At 61.7% G+C, this 21,903-nt stretch overlaps 2 protein-coding genes across 3 annotated transcripts; one reads left to right on the top strand and one right to left on the bottom strand.

The window, feature by feature from the left end:
* Positions 1 to 20: 20 nt before the first annotated feature.
* On the top strand, positions 21 to 1,729 carry IGFLR1 (IGF like family receptor 1; the record flags this gene model as incomplete). The annotated part of the gene is made up of 2 exons (XM_084256798.1): positions 21 to 174; positions 1,380 to 1,729. 2 exons carry the CDS (start codon positions 21 to 23, stop codon positions 1,727 to 1,729), a joined length of 504 nt encoding a protein of 167 aa, XP_084112924.1.
* Positions 1,730 to 2,365: 636 nt separating this feature from the next.
* On the bottom strand, positions 2,366 to 21,863 carry KMT2B (lysine methyltransferase 2B; the record flags this gene model as incomplete). Of its 2 annotated transcripts, none has more annotated exons than XM_084256797.1 (37): positions 2,366 to 2,750; positions 2,844 to 2,973; positions 3,090 to 3,173; positions 3,289 to 3,396; positions 3,698 to 3,875; positions 3,960 to 4,034; positions 4,120 to 4,257; positions 6,613 to 6,722; positions 6,800 to 6,877; positions 6,960 to 8,253; positions 8,354 to 8,581; positions 9,569 to 9,729; positions 9,831 to 9,909; positions 9,985 to 10,105; positions 10,342 to 10,500; positions 11,489 to 11,626; positions 11,710 to 11,801; positions 11,893 to 12,008; positions 12,546 to 12,619; positions 12,747 to 12,851; positions 12,928 to 13,017; positions 13,092 to 13,276; positions 13,439 to 13,552; positions 14,054 to 14,171; positions 14,630 to 14,725; positions 14,822 to 14,968; positions 15,105 to 15,218; positions 15,371 to 15,469; positions 15,737 to 15,831; positions 16,133 to 16,411; positions 16,653 to 16,708; positions 16,868 to 17,147; positions 17,429 to 17,579; positions 17,671 to 17,784; positions 17,990 to 20,097; positions 20,343 to 20,415; positions 21,501 to 21,863. In XM_084256797.1, the coding sequence occupies 37 exons, from the start codon at positions 21,861 to 21,863 to the stop codon at positions 2,475 to 2,477; spliced, it is 8,226 nt and encodes a 2,741-aa protein (XP_084112923.1). In that variant the 3' UTR covers positions 2,366 to 2,474. The 2 variants fall into 2 exon arrangements, with proteins under 2 accessions (XP_084112923.1, XP_084112922.1); XM_084256796.1 differs by having other exon boundaries at positions 6,800 to 6,908; positions 6,970 to 8,253.
* Between the last annotated feature and the right edge of the window lie 40 nt (positions 21,864 to 21,903).

The following is a 21,903-nucleotide window of genomic DNA, read 5'->3' as shown; positions in this document are numbered from 1 at the left end:
AGGCCCCCAGGCCCTTCCTGATGGGGCCCCAGGGCCTCCTGACTGCCGCGCTGCTCCTGGCCCGCGCGGCGCCGCGCGAGGCCTCTCAGCACTGCGGCCGCCTGGAGTACTGGAACCCTGACAACCGCTGCTGCGGCAGCTGCCTGCAGCGCTTCGGGCCGCCCCCCTGTCCTGGTGAGGAGCAGGGGTTTGCTGGGCGGATCTAGGGGGTGATCGGGGTCAGGGGCACGGTGCGTCTTAACGTAGATAAGACCTGAACGCGAGGCAGAGCTCGTGGAGAAGAGGATTGTGCGGGTGACGTTAGGGCCACGGCGGCGGCGCGCGCGGGACGCGGGCGAGGAGCCTGGGGAAGGCGTGGGCGGCGGCTGGAGCCCGCGGGGCGGAGCCAGTGGGCGGGGCGGGCGGGGCAGGGTGGGGCCGGGAGAGGGCGGGGCCGGAGGATGGGAGGAGCGCGGCCGCTGATAGGCTGGGGGCGGGCGCCGGGGCGGGGCCTGCCGCGGCGGGCCTGGGGAAGAGGCCGTCGCGAGCGCGTGAGACTCTTTCCCCCCAGGGTACGAGTTTTCGGAGAACTGCGGCCTCAACGACTTTGGCGACCATGTGAGGCACCCCTTCAGGCCGTGTCCTCCTGGGCAGTGCAACCCCGACGGCGCGGAGCTCTGCGGCCCCTGCGGTGGCGGAGGCACGGCCCCCACTCCCGCGGGGGGCGGCGGGGCGACCCGGCCTCGCTGCGGAGAGGTGCGGGCTGGGCGGGGTGGGGGGGGGCGAGGAGGGCGGCCCCAGAGGCGAGCCTAGGGGTGGGGGCGTAGACCAGAAGGTCAACCGCCTGGGCTGAGGCAGTAGGGGTGGGGCCTGGGTCCGGAAAGAACGTGGCTCCATCGATGGAGACCACGCTGAAGGCGTTGGGCTGAGAAGGTGGGAGCGGGGCACACCTTCCCCACTTTACTCCAAGCCCCCGTTTCCAGAAGCCAGTTCCTACCAAGGAGCCCTGCAGCCTGGCGACTTCCAGCCTCTCACGGACCTCTCCAGCTACTGAGCCACTTTCTGCCGTACCGAGTTTTGTCCTGCCCGTGGTGCTGGTTCTGCTCGCCCTGGCAGGCGTCCTCTTGCTCGCCCTGCAGAAGCACCGCTGCTGCCACCGCCGGGGGAAGGCTCACCTCCGCCCCTGCCCTGGCTTGGTGTGGGGAGATACCAACACCCACAGCCCCCTGTCTTTGCATCAGTCCACTCCAGGATCCCTGGAGGCCTCCGAGGCAGGGGATTCGTGGAAGACCTCTTTGCCTCCACTCCTAGGCAGGGGTTAGTCTGGGGCACACCAAGGAGCTGGGTTATGTGGATGGGAAGCCTGCCCTTCCCCCGCTTACCTCTCCTTTGTCTCCCAGAGCTGCCTGGTTTGGCGTCAGAGCCCCTGTCCCGCCTCCTGGATGAGCTAGAGGTGCTGGAGGAGCTGATCATGCTGCTGGACCCCGAGCAGGGGCCAGGTGGGGGCGGGATGGCCTGTGGCACCACCAGACACCTGGCGGCGAGGTACGGACTGCCTGCTGCCTGGTCCACCTTTGCCTACTCGCTGCGACCCAACCGCTCGCCTCTGCGGGCCCTGATTGAGACGGTGGTGGCAAGGGAGCCCTCCGCCTCCCTGGGCCAGCTCAGCAAACACCTGGCCCAGCTGGGGCGGGCTGATGCCCTGCAGGTGCTGTCCAGGCTTGGCTCGCCTCGGGCTTGCCTGGCCTAATACTCAATAAAGATTCCCTTAAAGGAAGCGCCTGCAGTTGGCTTCATTATGGGGCCCTCTTGCAACACAGCCCTAATTGGGCCAAGACCCAACTGACACCCTCATTCCCCTTCCTGCAGCAAAGGGGCCCATCTCCCCCCGCCCCCCACTAAGAGCAGGTGTGGGAGAGCTGGCCTCTGGGCAGCCAGGGCCCCTCCAAGAAAACTTGCTAGCCCGGGAGAACGCACCTGCCAGGGCCCAGCTGGGCTCTCACTCGGGAAACGGAGACTGTCTGTTGCTCTGCAGCCATGGCAGACCCCACAGCCCACTGACGCCTGCCGCTCACCTACCTGTCCAGCCTGATGGGCTTTTCCTTGGCTCGGGATGGGCATGGGGGACACAGAAACAGGAGCTCCCATCTGCCCCCAACAGCAGACAAAGGGCAAGACCACCTCTCCAAACATTGACAGACTTTATTGTGGGGGGTTCCCACCTGGGTTCCCACCCTCTTAAATAAAAAAGTGCATAGAAAAGAAGGGATTTAGAAACCTTTGTACAATATCTACATCCTGGGCCCCCAGGGCACGTAGGGGGGCGATTGCTGGGTGGACCGGAGGGGTGGAGGCAGGGCCCTTGCCACCTGCACGCCCACATCCACCCTGAACATGAGGGTGGGGGTGAGATGCTCCGGGAGGAACCGGGAACCCCCAGGCTAGGGGCCAGATGGCAGCAGGGGTCTCGGGGGTCATGGTGGGCAGCCACGGCTTCAGTTAAGGAACCGACGGCAGCGCTTGGCGCCACAGTTGCAGGGCAGCTTGTTGCTGGCATCCTCGATGGGGAACTTGTAGTCATAGGTGAGCTCCTCACCACGCAAGATGCGGCGCAGGGCAAAGATGACAATGTGCTTCTGGCCCTCCACGTGGATGACTCGAGAGAAGCAGTTGGGCTCACACGAGTGGTTGATGAAGCGGGCGGCGTTGCCATGCATCGTGGCGTCCACCACGTCAAAGTCATCCATGCGGAACATGTAGCACCCGATGCCCTAAAGGGGGGGGCAGGCGCGGTCGGTGTTCTGTCCCATGGGCCAGCCCGATTTCGCCCACCTGGCAGGCGCCAGTGGCCCGGCGGAGCCTACCTTCCCGTCGTAGAACTTCTCCCGCTTGTCAGTCAGCACAGAGCGAATGACAATACCGGAGTACTCGATGACCATCTCCCCGGCATCGATGTTGCGCTTGCAGAACAGGCCCCGCCCGTGGATGGCAGATCTGCAGGTTAGGGTGGGGAGGGGGCACTCAGGGCTAGGGGGACAGGACCAAGACAGCCCCACACCAGGGTGCCTGTCCATCCACCTAAGGGGCATCTTCCCCCTAACCCCGCTAACCTGTAGACACCCACAGCCTCTTTGGACGTCTTCTTGAGATGGCGAAAGCGCATGGCCATGGGCAGCTCCAGGCTGGTGGCACGTCTGGTGGGGGACAGCGGTGTTACTCGGGCTGGTACCCAGGACTGACCTGTCTTGTCCCTGGTCACTGCTTTAAAGACCCGAACAGACCCCCAGCCCCCTGGCCTGCCCTCCATACCTGGTGGACCTGAGCTGCACCTCATCCTCTTCCTCATCGCAGGTGGCTCCCTCAGGGAGCACCCGGTGCTGGGAGGCCAGGAAGTTGAACATGTCGAAAGTACACTTCCTGCAGGTGGAAGGGAAAGAGGGCGGCTCGCAGCCATTCCCTCAAGGGGACGCTGCCTATCTGGGGGACTTGGGCCTACTGCTGGTTGCGCAGGAGAAATACTACAACTTACACCTGAAGACACAGGGGAAGGGAGAGGGAAGGGGACCATTCTCCCGATTGGGCACCCGAGAAGCCATTCTCGGAGCAGCCTGATGTCACCTCCCCAGGCCTCTGCTTCTAATTGACAAAGACTTAATTCCCACCCCTGGGAATTCCCACTGAGCTCCCCAACCGAAGCCTCACACCCCAGACCTCTCACCGGAGATAGACCTCCGCTCGGGCCGCCCCATGGGGATTCAGGGGTGGCTCCTCCTGGCCCTCTCCCTGCTGGTGGTAGCGGAACTTATAGTGTTGGCAGCGCTGGGCGCCCGGCAGCTGCTCTGCCAGGAAGATGACAGCGTCGTGGTGGATGCCCAGGAGCCTCGCCCCACTCATTCCTGGGGAAAGTCAGCGATGAGGACACAGAAGCCACGTCAGGAAGTCAGCCCAGGCTCCAGTGCCCCTGTGGACGCCCCGCTTACCACTGAAGGACAGATGTCTGAGCCGGGCGTGCCCTCGGGCCTCTTGCACCTTCTCAATCAGAGTTCTCCATGCCCCTGGGGAGAGGGCAGAGACCGAGCAGAGTCCAAATGGTGTTCTCTGGGACACCTGCCCTCCCTGCCCACACCACCCCCCACTCACCCTCCAAGCTCTCTGCCTCCACGCTGAACCCATCCTCACTGCTGATCTCAAAGCGCAGGTGCGGGCCAGCCCGTTTTGGGGCCTGGTTCTCTTTGTCCTCTGGGGATGGAGGCTCTTCCTCAGAGCTTGAAGCTTCACCTGGTCCCAAGGGGCAGGTCAAAGTAGATGAGGATTACCTTTCCTGGTTTCAGAAGCCCCCAGTTCCCCAATGCTCTCCCTTCCTCCAGGCATAAATGCAGATCTGGGGTCGGACGGGCCTCTTCTGCAGACCTCCTTGGGTAAATGCACAGTTCCACAGAGACCTGCAGTGCTGTGGCTCTGTGGGCCCCACTGTTGGCTCACTGAGACCCGCTTACCATAAATGTTCACCTGCCCTGAGTCATATAAAACTGAAAATACCGGAGAATTATATTCTGCACGTTTTTCATACCAGCACATTTCCGAAACATATTATTGAGTTGTCGGAAAAGTCATGATGCATTTTTGCTTGAAAAGAAAAGCAGAAAAAATACCTCATGACTTTGACGACCCAACATTACAGAGGCCCGCACTCACAGACTCAAGTACACAGACATCATGAAGTACCGAAGGGGTTTCTCAGGAGCTAAAGGTAGAGCGGGACAGGACTTGCTGAGTGAGACTGCAGGGTGGGGGTGGGGAGGGGTGGGGGTGGGGAGGAGCGAGTTCTGAGTGAAGGTCAGGGCTCTGTGTCAGACGTGCTTAGTCTAAGGTTCCTCGCAGAAACCCCCCCTTGCAGCTCGTTGGTGGAGCTGGTGCGCAGGCAGCTGGGCACGGCAACAGGAGCACAGATAGTAAGCTGGGGTGAGTGAGGTGTGTGTGTGCGGGGAGCGGTCTAGAGCCAGGAAGCTAGAGGAGAGACCCTGGGCGTGCACATGGAAAAGTCAAGTCCAGAACGCTACGACACACACCCATGTCCAGAGGGTGGGACGCTGGAAGGCACCAGCAGCGAGGAGGGGGGGAAGGGGGAGGAAGGAGGGTGCTGGGAGCCAGGGGAGAAGTGCTTCACGTGGGAGGAATCAGCACAACAAATGCTGCCGTTGGCCGCAGGGGAGTGGACCAGGGGCTGACCCCTGCTCTCCAGCGGTGTGGGGCGCTCTACACTGAGGGAGGCGCGCTTAGGAGGCAGGACTCACGTGGCCACTTTCTCCCTCCCATCACTCTTCCGGACCAACCTGCCTGCCCATGTGCCCTCCCAGACCTGACCCACGGCATCTCCCAGGCCTCAGTGCCCCAGGGTCTGCCATCCCTTAGTCCTTGCCCCGCCCTCAACTCCATTCTGGTCTCTGATCATCCCAGGGGGGCTACAGGGCCCCGGCCCAGACCCTCTCTCCCTGGCTTCTTCCTCACTGTGTCATTTCCAGGTGCTATGCACCTGCTAGTGACTGTCTGGTCACTGCCAAACCCACATGCTCTGAGCCGGGGACGCAGCCTTTCAGTTACACTCTCAGGCCACGTCATTCCGCTTCCACGGCCGGCAGCTGAGCTGACCCACACCTCTGGCTAGGGCTGGCATCGCAAGGAACGAAGAGCCCCAGGTTGCTCGCGTGCCAATTTGCTTAGCTGTGGCCCAGTGCCCTCCTGGCCCCCGTGACAACAGAACAGCACTTCCCTTGCATACGGGTGTCTCCACAAGCACACCTCCCCCGGCCCCGCCCCCTCCGAGAGGGCTCCCACCAAACACACCGGGCCTCGATCCTGCCGCTCCTTTTCCATTCATGACCCTCCTCTGTCTTCGTCCTTGGCGTTGCTCAGTCCTCACACTGAACCCTTCTAAGCTGCTGCCCTGCCCCACCTCCTTCACCCAGAACCTTTGCTTAGCTTTTGGCAAAGTGCAAAAAGACCTTGGGTGCTGTTTCGGCTCCGTCAGCCACAATTCTCAATTCTGGACTCTGAACAGCCTCCCCATCCTGCTCACGGAACACCAACCCCGGCCCCGCCACAGGCAGGCGTCCTAGGGCAGTGGGGCAGCCGACCGCTCCCTCCCCCGGGGCTGGCTGGCTGCACGCGAGGAGCACTGCCACTGCGGACACAGCAGGAGGGAAATGGACCGGCTTATTCTCTTCGTGTGAACTCTAGAGACATCTTCAGACCCCTCCCCGATCTCCTCCTGTTTCTGTCACACCTCTGGGTCTCAGGTGGGTTCTGTTCTTTCTGGTTGATCCCCAGACCGTCATCCTCAAGTTTACGAGGTACCTGCCCCTCCGACACTGGGCTCTGAATCCCTCCCTGGGCTCTTGGGTCTGTCAGTCAAACCACTTTCAAGAGACCTCTCACGCGGCGCTACACCTTGTTTTTGCCACCAGTTATAAGCTCCCGGAGGGCTTCTCGCTAACTCCAGCACCCAGCCTTGGCCTTACACCCAGGCAGAGGTGCAGTGTGCAGTGCCCAGTGGGTGTCATTGGAAGTGGAGCAATCCTGCATCTGACGCAAGTACTGGTGAGGAGATGGTGAGAGGGCAAGGCTGATCCCTACCTGAGTAGTGGTGCCACTGGGACTCGAGCAGCAAGTCGGGGGGACCATCGGATGTCCGGGTAGCACCGCCATCTGGAAGTGGCAGCAGAGGGGACCGGTCCTGAAGGGGCCTATGAGGAGAGACCTGTCAGAAAAGGGAAGGGACAGAGGTCCCAGAGTCTCTGGGGAAAAGGGACTGGCCACTCACCTGTGGCTTTCCTCCCCAGGATCATCCAGGTCTAGAACTCCACGCACTGTGGGCGTTTTCATCCTTACTCGGCTGCACCTTGGGGGGAAGCACAAGAAGGCTGAGCTCCCTGTAGCCTGCTGCTCTGGCCTCCTTCCACTGCCTCAGGATATTCACTTACCCGCTGCCACTAAGCCCTGGACCCTGGGGGGGATCCTCCAAGGACTCCCCATCTTCCTCCAGCCGGGGGGCCTTGCTTGGGGGAGGCGCTGGCGGGGAACGGCCAGAGAAGGTGGATACCCTCTTGACGCGGATGGCCTGGCGGGGTGGACTGGGGGGTCCGCTGCTCAACACCAGTGTCAATGGAGGGGGTGGCGGGGGTGGGGCAGGGCGGACCACCACTGGCAACATACCCAGCAAGGGGCCTGGGGGCAGAGTCCAGGAAGCAGGGGTTGCGGGGGGGAGAGGTGGAGGGAGAGGCGGCGGCGGCTTCACTGGGGGTGAGGCAGGTTCACCCTCCCCGGCCATTTTCACAAACACTTGGCCCAGCTTGTTGACAAGGATAATTTTGGATGCGGCAGGTTTGGGGGGCTCGGGGGCGGGGCCAAGGCTCAATACCCGGACCCCTGGGGCCCCAGGGAGCCAGGCAAATGTCCGGGCGGGATCAGCGGGACTGGGGGGGAGAGCCTGGGGGGGCTGGCTGCCATTCGCTATGGGAGGTGGTTGAGGGAGGGGCTCCTCTCTGGGCCCCACACCCCCCTCCCCCGGCCCCCCCAGGTTCTTCAACACAAAATCCACAATCTCTGACGGCAAGTCCTCAGGCGGTCGGGCCCTGTCCCCGGCAGCCCCGATGACCCCAGCCCGGCCTGCTCCTGGCCCTGAAGGAGGAGTGCCCTGGCCCCGCGGCTGCTGGACAGCCTCAGCCTCGCTGTCTGTGCCGTCGTCCACTCCGTCCAGCTGCTCGATGCGGGGCGCACCCGAGAGGGGGCCGGGCGCCAGGGCAGGACCAGACACCACAGTCACAGGGAAATGGACGTAGCGAGGGGCGGAGCTTGTTTCTTCCTCTGAGCTGTCCCCGGGGCCCCCATGGCTGCTCCCCACTGCCCCGGCGGCCACAATCTCTTCCTGGAAGGGCTCAGTCCCCAGCAGGGTGGCCGCAAAGTCCAGGTCAGCAGCACTCAGTCCTGACACCACCTCCATGTCCTCAAAGTCTGGGCCCAAGTCTTCAGAGGGTGGTGGGGGAGATGGGGCCAGGCCAGGGGGAGCCAGCTCCCCTGAGGTAGGTGTGAGGGCTCTAATGACTGAGGTAGGAGGGGGCACCCTGAGCTGAGGGGAGGTTCTGAGAGGGGGGGAGGCCCGTCGTGACGGTGGCAACCGGGGGGCCAGGGGGCTGGGCCGACGGGAGCGTCTGGGGGGAGCTGGGAAGTCCGGGTCTCCTACTGTAGGGATGTGGTGGGTCAGAGAAGACGGACTTCCTGTTGGGGAAGGGTCAGGGTCAGTGAGTTCTTGCCTTGTCCCACCCACCCCCTTTTCCTCCCCTCCCCTCCCCTCCCCTGGACCCTCTGAGGTACTCACCAGGGGAGGGCAAGGGTCCAAAGGAGACACCCCCCAAGGGCCTCCGGGATGGTGAGTAGTTGGGCACTTTGATTCGAGCCCCCAAGAAGGAACGGGGGGCTGGAGGAGGCGGGTTGCTTGGATCCAGCCGAAGTGGGGGGTCCAGGTTCTGAATGGGTGAGTGGTGTTCAGGAGCTCCCGGGATAAGGGCATCTGTGTCTGGCGGGGGGTCCACATGATCTGGGGGCTCTAGGAAGCAACAGAAACTCATCATGGGTGGCAAGGCCCGCCTGCTGAGGACTCAATCACACGCCCTCCCCTTGCTTTCAGCCACTCGCTCCTCCGTCTCCACTCGACCACGTCACAACACGCACTGATTCCCAGTCATCACCCGGGCCCCGAACTCCTCCGTGGCTTCTGCAAAACCCCCACACAACTAGGTCAGGCCCCCTTTGTGACCCGTTTCTCCACCTCTATCTCCCCCCTCCCCAGCCGCCTACTGCTTTTTCTCTGATTGAGGTTCCATATGCCAAGAGGGGCACTGCCCTCTCTAGCAAGGCCCGTCCTACCACTTTCTTACCTGCTCGGCACATCCCGGCCACATCAAACACACCCGCCCATGCTGATGCTTACACTCCCCACGACCTGGCTCCACCCGATCTGTGCACACTCATCTCTGCCTCCTCCTCCCAACAGTCCCAGTTTCCAGCCAGGGAGACGGCACTCGTCTCCCCTCTACACTTCATGTCATGCTCTGCCGGGGACGAGGCCCCTTATCCACAAACAGTCCAAAGCTCTTCCTCCACACCGCCCGCAATGACCGCCCCCTCTGCCAGTCTCCAAGCTCATTCTCTGAGCTGCCATCTAGCTCGCAGCCGAAACGCATGTGCCGGCGTGGTGTCAGAGGGCCAGTATGGGGATCAAGCAGTTCCAGGTTCAAATCCTGGCTCCACCACCAGGTTACGGGGAGCACAACTGCCGCCTCAAGTGGCAGTACAACAGGGCGCGGGGTGGGGCGTTAAATGAGCATGTAGTCCAAGTCAGGTGGCCTAAATGCTCCCTACATTTCCCCAGAAGTTGCCATTCCCCCCAGGCACGATGCTCTTCGCTCACTTCCTGTGAAATGCTAAGTGCAAATGCCTGGCACAAATGCCCAGTCATCAGCTTAAGCGTGGTGGGTAACCATCTGGGAAGGCTGCACTCAGAGAAGAAAATGAGGTAGTTCTGAGGCCTCACCTAAGGAAGGGGCAGGGCTGTGCACAATGGTCTGGTTCTCCTCTGCTGCTTCCAAGTGAACCGGCTCTTCCCTCGGCCCCCATGGCCGATACTCCAGAATTCGGCACCGATACCAGCAGCGCCGCCGAGCATCCACTGTGCTCCAGTAGAGACGGGAGCACCTGTCGGGTGGACATGTGGGACAAGAGGGTCAGGACAACTTGGGAAGTGAGATCCAGTCCTGGCGTCCCCCAATCCCGCCAAGGCCCCCTGAGCTGCTCACTGGTAGCCAATGGGGAAGAGCCGTCCTTCGCAGTCCGAGAGGTCAGACAGAGTACCCAAGGAGTCAATTCGGATGGAGCCTATGATGCAGAGGAAAAGTCAGGAAAGTGGGGTCAGCAGGGTAAGGGAGACTGGGTGCAGAGCACTCAGCTTACCAATAAGCACGTTGATGGCGTCAGGTTCGAGACCCGTCAAAAACTTTCGCTTGAAGTTGATGCCCTCGAAGTCCACGTAGACTCGGCGGAGAACATCAAATCCGTCAGGGGTCACGATCTCCTGGGAGGTAGGTGGCGAATGGGGTTGCTGGATTGGTGGGTGGCGAGGGGAATTCGAGGGAAGGTTCTGTTGGCAGGGACTGGACAGTCGGGGGCTTGGCTAAAGGACGCCAGGAGAACAAGGAGGAGACACTGAGACACAGCAGGGGCCAGGCCTGAGGGGTCACAGAGGGGGCCCCTGAATGGAAGGGGATAAAAAAGCAAGGGAGCGCTATCTCCCCCCCAGTTTTGGCCCACCTTGCCATCCAGCAGGTCTGTATGCTTCTGGCAGAAAACTTTCTTGTCATCCTGGAAGATGCAGTAGCTGGCCCGGGCGCACATGAAGTGGAAGTTGCTGAGGCAGGAGGACAGGCAGCAGCCCACAGTGGCACCAGGCTTCAGGCAGAGCTCACAGCGCTGCGGGTGGAAGGGGCTGCTGAGGGGAGAAGCCAGTGACCGCGGCCAGGGTCTGAAACTCAGCCTTGCTGTCCTTGAGACTCTGCTCGGGGACCTGCCAAGCCTGGCGCCTCACAGAGCGAAGGCACTCACCAAACACCACCTCTCCCCCAGCTGCATCCAGGGCCAGGTGCACATCAAAACTATTTCAAATGTTTTGTTTTTTTTAGCTTTTTTTTTAAATTAATTAATTTATTTATACAAGCACTGGGTACAGTCAGAAGCATGGGAGGGTGAGAGAATTCACCAGAGCTGGAGCAGGGAACAGAACAGGCAGACTGACGAAATACACTGCTGAGGGGAGCAGTGGGCGTGGCAGGTCTGTCACGCCATGTGGGACCCTCGCCGGTGCCTGGGGATCGAACCAGCACTGCAGAGGGTGCGGGCAGCTTCGCAGCCCAGCGCTCAACCACTGCGCCACCAGGGGAGGCCCTTCAAATGTTTTGAAGCACAGTGTTGCAGCAGGGAGAAAAATCACAACTGTGACCTCTTCCTGAGCGGCAGTCGTCGTCTGTCCCACGCTAACATGGAAGCTGTCCTACTCCATCTGAGCCTCACCTGTGTGCCCTGCAACAGGCACCCTACCACCCCACCTGCCGCAGGGATCTTGAGGCACTCCGCAGGACCACCCTAGTTTGCTCTGGGGGCAGGAGCCCTAACCCAGGAAACTCGCCTCACAGGGACACAGAGCTGAACGTCACACTGTGCAGAGAGCATCCAGCGCAGCTTTGACCAATAGGGCTTCTAACTGCGTTTCCAGACCCGGCCCCCCTCCGGTTAGCGTGCGCAACGGGAAAAATAGTGATAGCTGTAGCACCAGAAGCCCAGGACAAGGAAGAAAGGTAACGAGGATGAACAGTGCAGGCTGGCTAGGGGGAGCACGTGACCAGAGTGCCGTCGCCCCTGGAAGAGGGCTCTTCCCGGTCCCCCGCCCGGCCCGTGCCCTCACCATCTGCCTCCCGCGGGCCACGGCCGCATGCACATTCTTCAGGGAGCCATCGTTTTCCTCAAACACTTCAGCTGACCAAATGGCACAGTTGACGTGTGTCCACTCATTCTGTCCGATGTACAGGAGCCGCCCCGCCTCCTGGGAACAGAGGAGTGGTGGTGTGAGGGAAGCTGCCCCAGGCCTGGCCTTCACAACTTGGGGCTTCACGCAAGGGCCCTCACCTTTGAGTCTGCATCCCCATATTTGAGACAGAGCGCACACTGGCGGGGGTCTTCCAGGTGTGACAGAGCAGCTGGATCCTTGCCCTGGCAAGCTGGGGGGCAAGGAAGTGAAATCTAAGCATCAGGACCCGGAGCTGGCGCCCTGACGCAGGGCTCCGCCTTGCAGCCCCTACTCACCAGCACCCGCTGAGGGGTCTCCTGGAGGCTGTCCTGATTCTGGGGTCTCTGGTTCCTGCTGTCTCCACTGAGCGTAGACGTGGTCCAGGGATGGAGGCAGCACGGCATTGGGAAGGACTCCGCTGTGGACAGGCGGGGTCAGCGTCTGACAGGGCTAACAAGGTGGCTGGACATGGCCCACCTGTGGTGTCAGCCTAACCATGCCGTGACACTGTCTCTGTCCACACGGAAATCTCTACACCCCCCCCCCCCGCCCCAAGCCTCTCATGCCACTATGCCACAGGAAATGATGTCCCTCAGACCTATAGTCTGTCTCCACATTTCAGTTTCATGTCGTTTCTTCTACCCCCTTGGCTCTACCAGGCGACTCTATTGGGCTCCCACAGCCCCCTCGGCTTCCTCATCACTGCTCTGGTCATCCGGGCCAGCACTGCCTGCCCAGCCCCAGCACTGCTCTGCACAAAGCAGCAGCAGACTGAGAGCTACTTCACTTTTGAGTCTCTGCTAGTCTAGAACCAACCAGGCTGCTGTCCCGGTTCCACCACCCTCCAGACCCTAAATCGCTCCTCGTCTCTTCTTGGTCCAGCTGGACCCCTGGACCCCTGGACTCCCAGGTGCCCTCACTCCCTGGTTCCCCTCCTGGGCCAAGCCCTGCTCACTTTGGCAGCCGGGTACTCCGTCGCCAGTACTTGGGGTCGTGGGCGTCGAACCAGCCGAACGCAGACTCTAGCAGCTGGGGAGTGGGTTAATAGGATGAGAGGTGGCTTCCCCAGGAGGTGGCGGGGGCAGGGTCTGGAGGACCCACTTCTTCCTCCCACTACCACTCAGGCCACCCTACAGGCATCTCCCAAAGAGCGCACCTTCAGTAGCAGCCCCTTTGTCTGGCCTCCGGCCCGGCGCTCTGGGGTCTCGCCTTCTTCAGAGTGCCTCATCAAAATGCCCACCATGTCCTCCATGAAGCTGTGCTGTAAGGGGTTTTGTTAGGATCCAGGCCCGCCCCCCACCCCAGCAAGCCCCCACCTGTTCCTGTATCCCACTCACCACGGACTTATAGTGGCCTTCCTCAAAGCGCTGACTCACGGCCTGCAGACCACAGGGTCCTGGGTGCAGCTGCTTTCCATCCTGCCCACACTGAAAAAGAGGGGAAGTCAGCCGGGCTAGTGCTGGTCTGGCCCCACCCTGCCCGCCTCCTGAGCTCTCCAGACCTGGGTGCACAGCAGCAGTGGGCCTGCCACCTTGGAGTTCAGCAAGCCCTGGAGCACCTGGCGCAGGCCCCCCTGTAGAGCCCCACTCAGAGCCTCTCGCCAGCGGGGGTGCGTAGCCCCAGCACACGGTCCACACGTGTAAAGCACCGAGTCTGGCAGCCCCGAAAGGATCTCATAGTCTTCATCTAGAACCAGGGTGAAGGAAACGATGGTTTGGGTGGGTGGGAGGGTTATGAGCACCCCGACACTGCCAGGGATATTTAGTCCACTGGTCCTCTGAGGGTTGCTGGGAAGAGGACAGGGACCCCTTTGGGTCAGGCCCCACCCCAGGTCCCCCACCCACGCACCTGAGAGGCCCTCACACTTGGCGTGCACCCAGTGGTCACACTGCGCGCATTGCATCATCTTGCTTTCGTAGTCATTGTCTTCATAGCAGCGGGTGCAGATCGGGCAGTAGTTTCCTGGAGAGAAAGGGGAGTAGAGGGGAAGTCAGAGGGGCTGAGGTACTGTACCCTGCCTGGGGGTCAGCCATCTCTTGACTGCTACAGTGGGGGTGTCCAACATGCTCCATTTTGGGTCGCTACCATTCCCAAAAAGCTGCCTGAGGAAAAGGTATTTTCTAACTCTACAGCCCAGAGTCTCACAAAGAATAGGGTCTTGCTTGACTTGGCGCCTGAATAAATGGGGAAAGTCCAGGTTTGTAAATGGCTCAGTAGACGCCTGAGGTTGCAGGAGGTTATCTCAGGGACTACCAAGAGGTTGGGGTTCCAGGCCCTGTACTCTCGCTGTCCTGAGAGGGGCTCTGTGTCCCTCTAGTCTGCGTACCCTGGACAGAAGGGAGGATTCCATGGTTGGAGAGGGTGGAAAGCCCCTAAAAAAGGGCATTTCTAACTGCCTGTTGAGGACACCGTCCCACTCCCTGGCGGGCCCCCCCGGGTCCATTTCACCTGAAAGGTCCCCACCTTTCTCAAAGAGCTGAGTGCACCTGGGGCAGAGGCTGTAATCGCCAGACCACTCGACGTCCCAGTTCTTGCCTGGAGTCGCGCCACAGCTCTTACAGCGCACGCAGGCTGAGCAGATCTGGGGAGTGGGGTGATGTTAGGGGAGAGCCACACACCAGCTGGGCAGCGCAAGAGGAAGACAGGCCAAGAGAAGTGGAGGGCAGGCAGGACACAGGTAAGGGAGCAAAAATGTACAGGGGAGGCAAGTACCAGGAAGAGGAGAAAGAGAAAAGAGGCCAGAGGGAGACGCAGAGGAGGGGAAAGTGGTGGGGGGAGGGGGGAGAGAGGAGAAAGGGAGGTAGGAGGAGATTCTGAGTCTGGGGCTATAAAATGCAGGAGCCTCTGAGACCATTCCACACAAATTCTACCACAAATCTTATCTACATGAAGTTTCTGAAAAGGAAACATGTTCACCAAAGTCCCATTAAGGACCTCCAACCTTCCCCTTCTCACAAGAGCCCTGGCCTAGAGCAGGCTTGGGGGGTGGGGTGTTTCAAGAGAATCCCAGGGCCAAGGGGCGCGGGTCTCATCTCTCACCCAGTGGCGCCGCTTGCGGGTAGCCCGTGTTGGGTAACTAGGCCCCAGGCAGGCTGGGTGGTAAGCATGGCGGCAGCGCTCACACTCGAGAAGGTGCTGTTGGATTTGGAGAAAGAGCAATGGCAGAGTCGGCCGGCACAGGGATACCCCTCTCCTCCATGCCTCCACCTACCCCAAGGCCCGAGCCCAAACCTTGGATCCCCGGCCTTTACGCCCACAGACGTGGCAGAACTTGCAGCGACGGCAGCACCAGGTGTCGTGATGTTGGGGGAGGGGTCGCTCGGCTTCTTCCAGGCAGAAGGGGTGGAAAGGGTCACAGCAGACTTGGCAGAACACCAGCTGGGGTGGAGGAGAGCAAACGATGGCCCCAGCGTGAGGCCAAGAGACCGAGGAACGAGGCCCTACTGAGAGAGCCCAAGAAGTCAGGCAGTGAGGGTCAATGGACACTTGGGGGTGAAAAAAGGCAGGGGTCAACCTCATGCAGGCCTTTACTGGCACACAGCAAGCACACCATCGGCGGGCCCCCTGGCACGGACGTGAGCACGCTTAGGCCGCCCATCAGCCACACATTCTCTAGGTCACAGTCCTCCTGAGGGAAGAGAAAACATGGAATCAGAGAGCAGCCAGGAACCCGGGACAGATCCACCCTGACAGTCCTGGCTTCTCAGAAGCAGTTAACAAGTTTCTTTCAACAAGTCACGGCAACAGTCCCCCCACCCCCTCCTTCCACCAATGCCGTACCTTAAAATCCACGCGGACTCGATGCACGCCATCAGGGGACTTTTGTTTTCCAGTCCAGCCATTGGGAAAAGAAGCAAAGGGGCCAGGGGCCAAAGCATCCTGGGAGGGACGGCACTGGTCAGAGCGCGCTGCTAGACCCATCCTTTGCGGACTTCTCCCTGGCCTTTCCCCCAACCTGCCCAGCCCTGGCTTCTGCCCAGATCCTAATGGTGTTCCGGGAGGAGACGCCAGACTCACCCGAGGGCCTACCCTCTGGTGTGGACAAAGCACAGCACCCGGGCGAGCCCAGGAGCCCGACCTGCCAGGAAGCCCCTGGAGGGTGAGAGCCCTGTCTCCCACAGGGCTTGGGGTCTCGGCCCTGCTGACCTTGTCCAGGCGCCTGCGGGCCTTCAGCTGTAACACAGGCTGCAGGGTGGGTTTGCGGGGTCGGCTCTGCTCCTCAGGTTCAGGTACTGGCAGCTCTAGGCAGGACACATCAGCAGTGAGGTCTCCCCCCTCCACTGCCCGATTCTATAACCCCCAAGCGTTACCCGGATCCCCAAGGCCTTTCTCAATTAGCCAAGGTCCACTGTGATGAGTCTTAGGCCTCACTCAATAAGCTACTGAAAACCTCACACACCACTCTCCTTGTCCGCCGAAAACCACCTCCATCATCTGTCCTCGAGCTACTTTCTGTCACACCCACGGAGCCCTGGAGCCGGGAGCCCCACCCCTTCCATACCAATGACAGGACTGACAGCGGAAGCAACAAGCAATCCTCACCATTCTCTCGGGGGGTCCGACGCCGGGGAGCAGGGGGACCCCCGGGCTCCGAGTCATCTGAGTCCTCGAAGATATCATAGGAGGGTCGCTGTTTGACGCAGCGCCGGGCTGACTTGCGCTGCAGTAGGAGGGAGTCCTGCTCCTCGGGCCCCGGGGGGGCCGCCACCTCCTCCCGGGGCCCCCCAGCTCCCGCCCCCCGGCGTGGGCCTGGAGGACCAGGGGAGGCCTCAGGAGATTCATCGGAATCCCAGGGCAACAGCGTCTTCACTATCGTCCGGCCTGTGGGAACAGGGGACTTAGTAGAATTGAGCTCCGTCAAGGACACGGGGCACTGGAGTGGAGAAAAGGCAGAGAGCAGGGGGGCAGAAGACAGGCGCGGGAGGGGCAGGAGCAGCACACGACGGAGAAGGCAACAAAGATGCGGGGTGGCAAAACGGAGGACAGCAAAGAAGACACGGGGTTCCTCCCTCCACGCAGCTAAGACAAGACGCATGAGGAAATACGCCTCAAGCCTTGTTACCTTTTTTAGCCAGTCGTTCCATCTTGCGAGCCTCTATCTTGTCACACTTACGGTATCTGGGGAGGGGAGCAGCACGTCACCAGGGTAGGGGACTGTGGTCTGGGGGAAGAGAGGAAGCTCTCCACCAGGATGCCAATCCCACTGCTCTGGCGGGGCAGGAGGCCTGGGTGACTGACAACCACGGGTGAGAAGGAAGCTGTACCCCAGCTACTCACACACAGCACTGCTTCTTGGTGTTGGGGCCCCCAAACTTGGGCTTGTCCAGGCAATTGACACAGGACCCACAGTCCTGCACACGCAGGCAGCCCCGACAGTGTCCACACCGCGCCATTCGCATCTTCTTGCCGTGGTGGGAGGGCAGCGAGCGCCGCGGTGCGTGAGCCAGGGTGGCTGCGGACCCTGCAGGCTCCGAGTCTCCCCCGGGTCCTGCGGACTCCACCTTCTCCCGCTGGGACCGCGACGGGACACTCTCCGTCTCAGAAGCTGATGAAGTATCTAGCACAGCAGAGAGGAGATGGAGCCACAGAGCCACCAGGCATCCTGCTTCACTTCTGCTCCCCCCTCCAGCCATTCAACCGGCAACCTGGTCGTCACTTTCCCGCAGGGTACAGATGCCGGGTGCCGCCAAGCCCGAGTGCTTAAGACCTAGTCCTCAACTCACGTGCCTCTTAACCCCAAGCACCCGACTCGGCTCCCACTCGCCTAAGCTCCTGGTGCACTTACTCACCCCAAACGTGACACAGCTGTCAAATCTCCCACAACACACCCAGCCCTACCCTCCGTGGCGAGGTCCTGCCGATCCCGGAGAGGGAGCGCGCTGAGGCGGGGGACATCCTCAGGCACCATGGCCCGGGCCTGGCCCAGGGCCACAGCAGCATGACGGCAGACGTGCTTGATGCGGGGCCCTTGCACAGGCGACTCGGGGCCCTGGGGAAGGAGAAACCGGGAACACATGTGGGGAGCTGCCCCTGTGTCCCGCAGCCAGCTGTCTCCAGAGGGCCCTCCGCCCACTTCATACCGACGGTCTCTCTCTCTTAGCGTCCAACGATTCATCTTCGGACCTGACGGAACCTCTGTCTGGTATCTGCTTGACGGTCCCCACGCCCTCCTCCACCTGCCCGCCAGGGCTCGGCTGGTGGGAAAACAAACAGGACCAGAGGCTAGGAACTTTCCACGGGACTAACGTGAGGGGAGGGAAGGAACGCAGGAAGCTGAGGGAGAGGGAAGGACCGGCCGTGAGAGCGCCCTGCAATGCTGGAGGGTGTCTCGGGAGGCAAGAGGTTAAGGAGCTGCAGAGACTTTTGAGGTACAGGCACCCGGCCGAGGGCCATGCTCACCGGCGTCAGAGACGCCACCTTCTGCTGCTGTTGCTGGTCGATCTTGAACAGCTGCACCTTGGCTCTCTTGAGGAGGCTGAACATCTTCTCCTCCACACCAGACAGTGGTAAGGAACCCAAGCCTGCGATCCGGGCCTTTTCCAGTGGCGACAGCTGCTGCGTTAGTGGAGGCTGTGGTGGCGGCGACTGCTGTGATGGTAGTGGCTGCTGTGGTGGTGACTGCAGTTGTAGCTGTGGCTGCAGCTGTGGCTGCAGGGGTGGTAGTGCCTGGGGCAACAGCTGGGCATGCAAGGCCGGCAGGGGTTGCTGTAGCTGAGCCTGAGGGTGCTGCCCACTGCTCAGAGCTGGAGCCCCAGGAGGGGGCACATCGGCCTTAACAGGAGTGGTGACCACAGGGGCAAATCGAGGCAGGCTGAGGTGGTTGGTGCGGCCCACTGCCCGTGGCTCAGGCTCAGCTGGAGAGTCATCGGCGGGAGGCGGCTCTGGCTCAGGGGCTTCGGGGGCCCCAAGAGTAGTAGTAGTAAGCACCGATTCGTAGATCTTCAAGTGGGCTTCGCTTGGGGTAAACTGAGGGGCTCGAAGGAGCAAGGGTCTCCGGGATGGAATGGCAGGGGCAGGCGGTGGGGGTGGAGGCGGGGGCGGGGGTGGGGGTGGGGCCGGTGGAGGGGCAGGGGGAGGCGGGGGCAGTTCCCGGGTCAGCGAGGTCCAGCGAAATGTGGGTTCCCTTAGGATAGACTTTCTCTTCTCGGGGAGCGGTACAGGGCTAGATGGAGGAGTTGGGGCACGTGGGGGAGAGGGAGCTGGCGCTGGTTCCTGGGGGGCGAGCGGGGAGATGGCAACGGGAGGTCGCTGAGCAGGTGAGACCTCCACCTTTGGAGGCTTGGGGGGATCTTCATCTATAAATCGCCGGGGTGTCTTGATGATGCGGGAGGAGCGGGCACTCACCACGGGCATAATAAACTGCCGGATGTTCTTCAGGAAGGTGGTACTTTTGGGGACCACAGTAGGACTGTCTTCAAGAAGGCCTCCTGTGGTGGCACTGGGGGTTGGAGTGGGAGGAGAGGTGCCCTCCGGCCCTGCCCGAGCCGCTTCCCGCTCAGCCCGCTGGCTGGGAGTCAGGGGAGGCCGGCCCCTCTTCCTGGAGCACACGGCTGGGACCACAGGAGGCGGGGATTCTTCCTGTTCCTCTGGGGCAGGAGGCGGAGGCGATGAAGGAGGTGGGGGGGACACTGGGGGAGGCGGCGGGCCTGGTGGGGATGGAGGAGACATCGGAGGGGGTGGGGGAGGTGGGAGAGGTGGAGGGGTCGAAGGAGTCAGTGGTGGCGATGGCAGTTTTATCTCTTCCTTCTCCTCAGCTATCACCTCTTCCTCGGCCACAGCCTTCTCTTCCCGCTCTTCCGCCTCCTCGACTTTTTCTTCTTCTCTCTCTTCCTCTCCCTCCTCCTCCTCCTCTCCCTCCTCCTCCTCCAGTTTTTGCTCCTTCCTCCAGCAAGGACCCTCTCCCTGTCCAGCTCCGACTCTTCCTTGGGGGGCATCCTGCCAGCTTTCCCCATGTTGATCTTGACCCTGACCTGATTCGAGTTCCAAGGACAATCGTCCCATCTTCACTTTTTTGGCCTTTGAAACAAACTTGATCACAAGGGGGAGCCCGCCTCGGCCTCGGCCCCTGCCTCCACGGCCTCCTCGCCCAGACTGTCCTCCACGCTTGGGGGTCCCAGGGCCGGGGCCGGGTCCCTCCTTGCACTTCCAGCTGCCAGTCCGGTGTTTCACTGGAACCGCAGGAGGTGGGGGCTCCGGCTTGGGGATTGTCACAGCTGCTTCTGCCACCACTACTGCTTGTTGCTTCTTCCTGCAGGGGCCTGCTGGCCGTCCTGGAGGCCGTCCCCGAGATCGGCGCGGGGTGGAGGGCTCACATGCCCGGCTCCGGGGGACTGAGGGTGCCTGGGCCCGCCGGAGAAGTTCAGTCAGTGCTTGCACCATCCGTTCTGTGCCCTCCTCGCCCCGTTTCCGGGCAGGAGTCTTGGGGGGAGTAGGAGCCACATCTGTTAGGCGAGGAGGCGGAAGGGGGCTCATCTTATGCTTGCGGCCCCGACCTCGGGGGGCTCGACCTAAAAGGAGAATAGGTGTGGGGAGATGGGTCAAGCTAGCCCTGCCGACTGAGGAAGGCACTCCAGGAGGGCAGGGACTAAGCCTTACTTGTCTGTTTCCCCCACAGCCCAGTCTAGCTTGGGCTTTGAACACAGAACGCACTCGGTAACTGATGGAGACTCTAGTTGCACAGGGAAAAGCTGACACGGAAAGCGAGAATAACATTCCTATAAAGCTGTAGAGGTAGAGTTTCCCCATCACTCACCTCGCTGGGATCGGAGCGCAGAGCGCAGGGAACTGGGGGCCACATCTTCATCTGAATGAAAACCCTGAAACTCCTGATTTAGGGGACCAGGGGTGGAGGGGAGAAACAGCAGTCAGTGCCAAAGCCCTTGTTCCACCTGGGACTCAGGTATCGAGGAATACCCCAGTTTTCCCTTTAATGTACCCCTCCCTAATTACAAAGAACTAAGAAGACTGGAACTAAAAAGAGTGGAAGTTGGGGGGAGTAGAAAATGGGATGTTTCCCTAGGTATGGAGGCAGAGGGAATTTTGAAACCCCACCCCCTGGCACAGACCACACCAGCCATCAGTGATTTGCTGGCCCAGAAAGGAACCTAACAGGGTCTCCGAGATCAGGTAATAGGCACGACCCTCATGTTCCCTCACACTGTAACTTGGGGTGGGGGAGCGGGGGAATGTGGGGCCTCCGTTTATGCGCTCTCAGACCAGCTTCTTTCCTGAGTGAAAATGGGAGTAGGGGCACCCAAGTAGGGTGTATCAAATGGTCTCTTATATTAGGATCCACTCTGAGCCCTCAGGTGGCCACAGACTGCCTTAATACAACCCACACCTGCCAGAAAGTCCTCTCCGACTGCATTCTATCTCTCTTCAAACCACGACCTGAAGAGGAAGCCCTCGCTCAGCCTCTCTACCCTCTCTCCACTTTAGGTCGGAAGAGGAATTGGGGCACTGCAAAAGCCAGGGATGCGTCAGAGGTTACGAGGCAGGGCGGTCAGTCTACAGGTGAGAGCCCAGCGTCCAGTCTGGATCCTCTGAAGTCATGCTGCTGCTGCTGTCAACCACCACCGGCCGGGGATGCAGTCCCCACAGCCTTCCCACCCAAACCTCGACTGCCCCCGCGGGGCCAGCTACCAAGAAGGATCAGCCCAGGACACTTCAGCAGGACCTGCCTCGGGCCCAAGCGCCCAGCTGCAGCCGGGGCTTCGCCACCGACCTCCAGAGGCCCCTTCCGCCGACAGCCCCATGCAGACTACCTCCTCCCACACCTATTCCCAAGGCCCCTTCGTCTGCAGGGCCCTTGAGAACCCCTTTTCCCACGCCATCCCTTGGGGCCACCCGGACCCCTGGAAGCCCCTGGCCTCGCCCCGCCCGGCGCTGGGGACGCCTCCGACCGCCTCACCTCATCGTCGGATTCCCCGTCACTGCTCTCCTCCTCCGGCACGCAGCCCCGGCTCGGGCCCCAGCCCCGGCCCCGGCCCCGGCCCCGGCCCCGCTGAACGCGCGGGCCGGCCCACAGGCGGCGGAGCCGGCGCAGGCCCCGGCGGAGCCCCAGCAAGCGGAGCAGGGCCGCGTCCTCTCCGGGCTCGGCTCCGCCCGGCCCCGCCGCGCCGCCGCCGCGCCGCAGAGCTACCCGCACTCGCTCGGCCCCGCTGCCCCGTCCGCCGCGGCCCCCGCCCGCGCCGGAGCCCCGCGGCCGGCCGGGGAAGCGGCCCCGCGCGGAGGCAGGCCCGGGGCAACTGCCGCCGCCCGCCGCCGCCGCCATCTTGGCACCGTGAGAGGGGCCGGGGAGGCGGGGGGAGGGG

The sequence above is a fragment of the Talpa europaea genome (assembly GCF_964194135.1).
Source record: "Talpa europaea genome assembly, chromosome: 16".
In the NCBI taxonomy this organism is placed as follows: domain Eukaryota; kingdom Metazoa; phylum Chordata; class Mammalia; order Eulipotyphla; family Talpidae; genus Talpa; species Talpa europaea.
The sequence above is the reverse complement of the archived record's forward strand: the minus strand, read 5'-3'. Positions and strand labels throughout refer to the sequence as shown.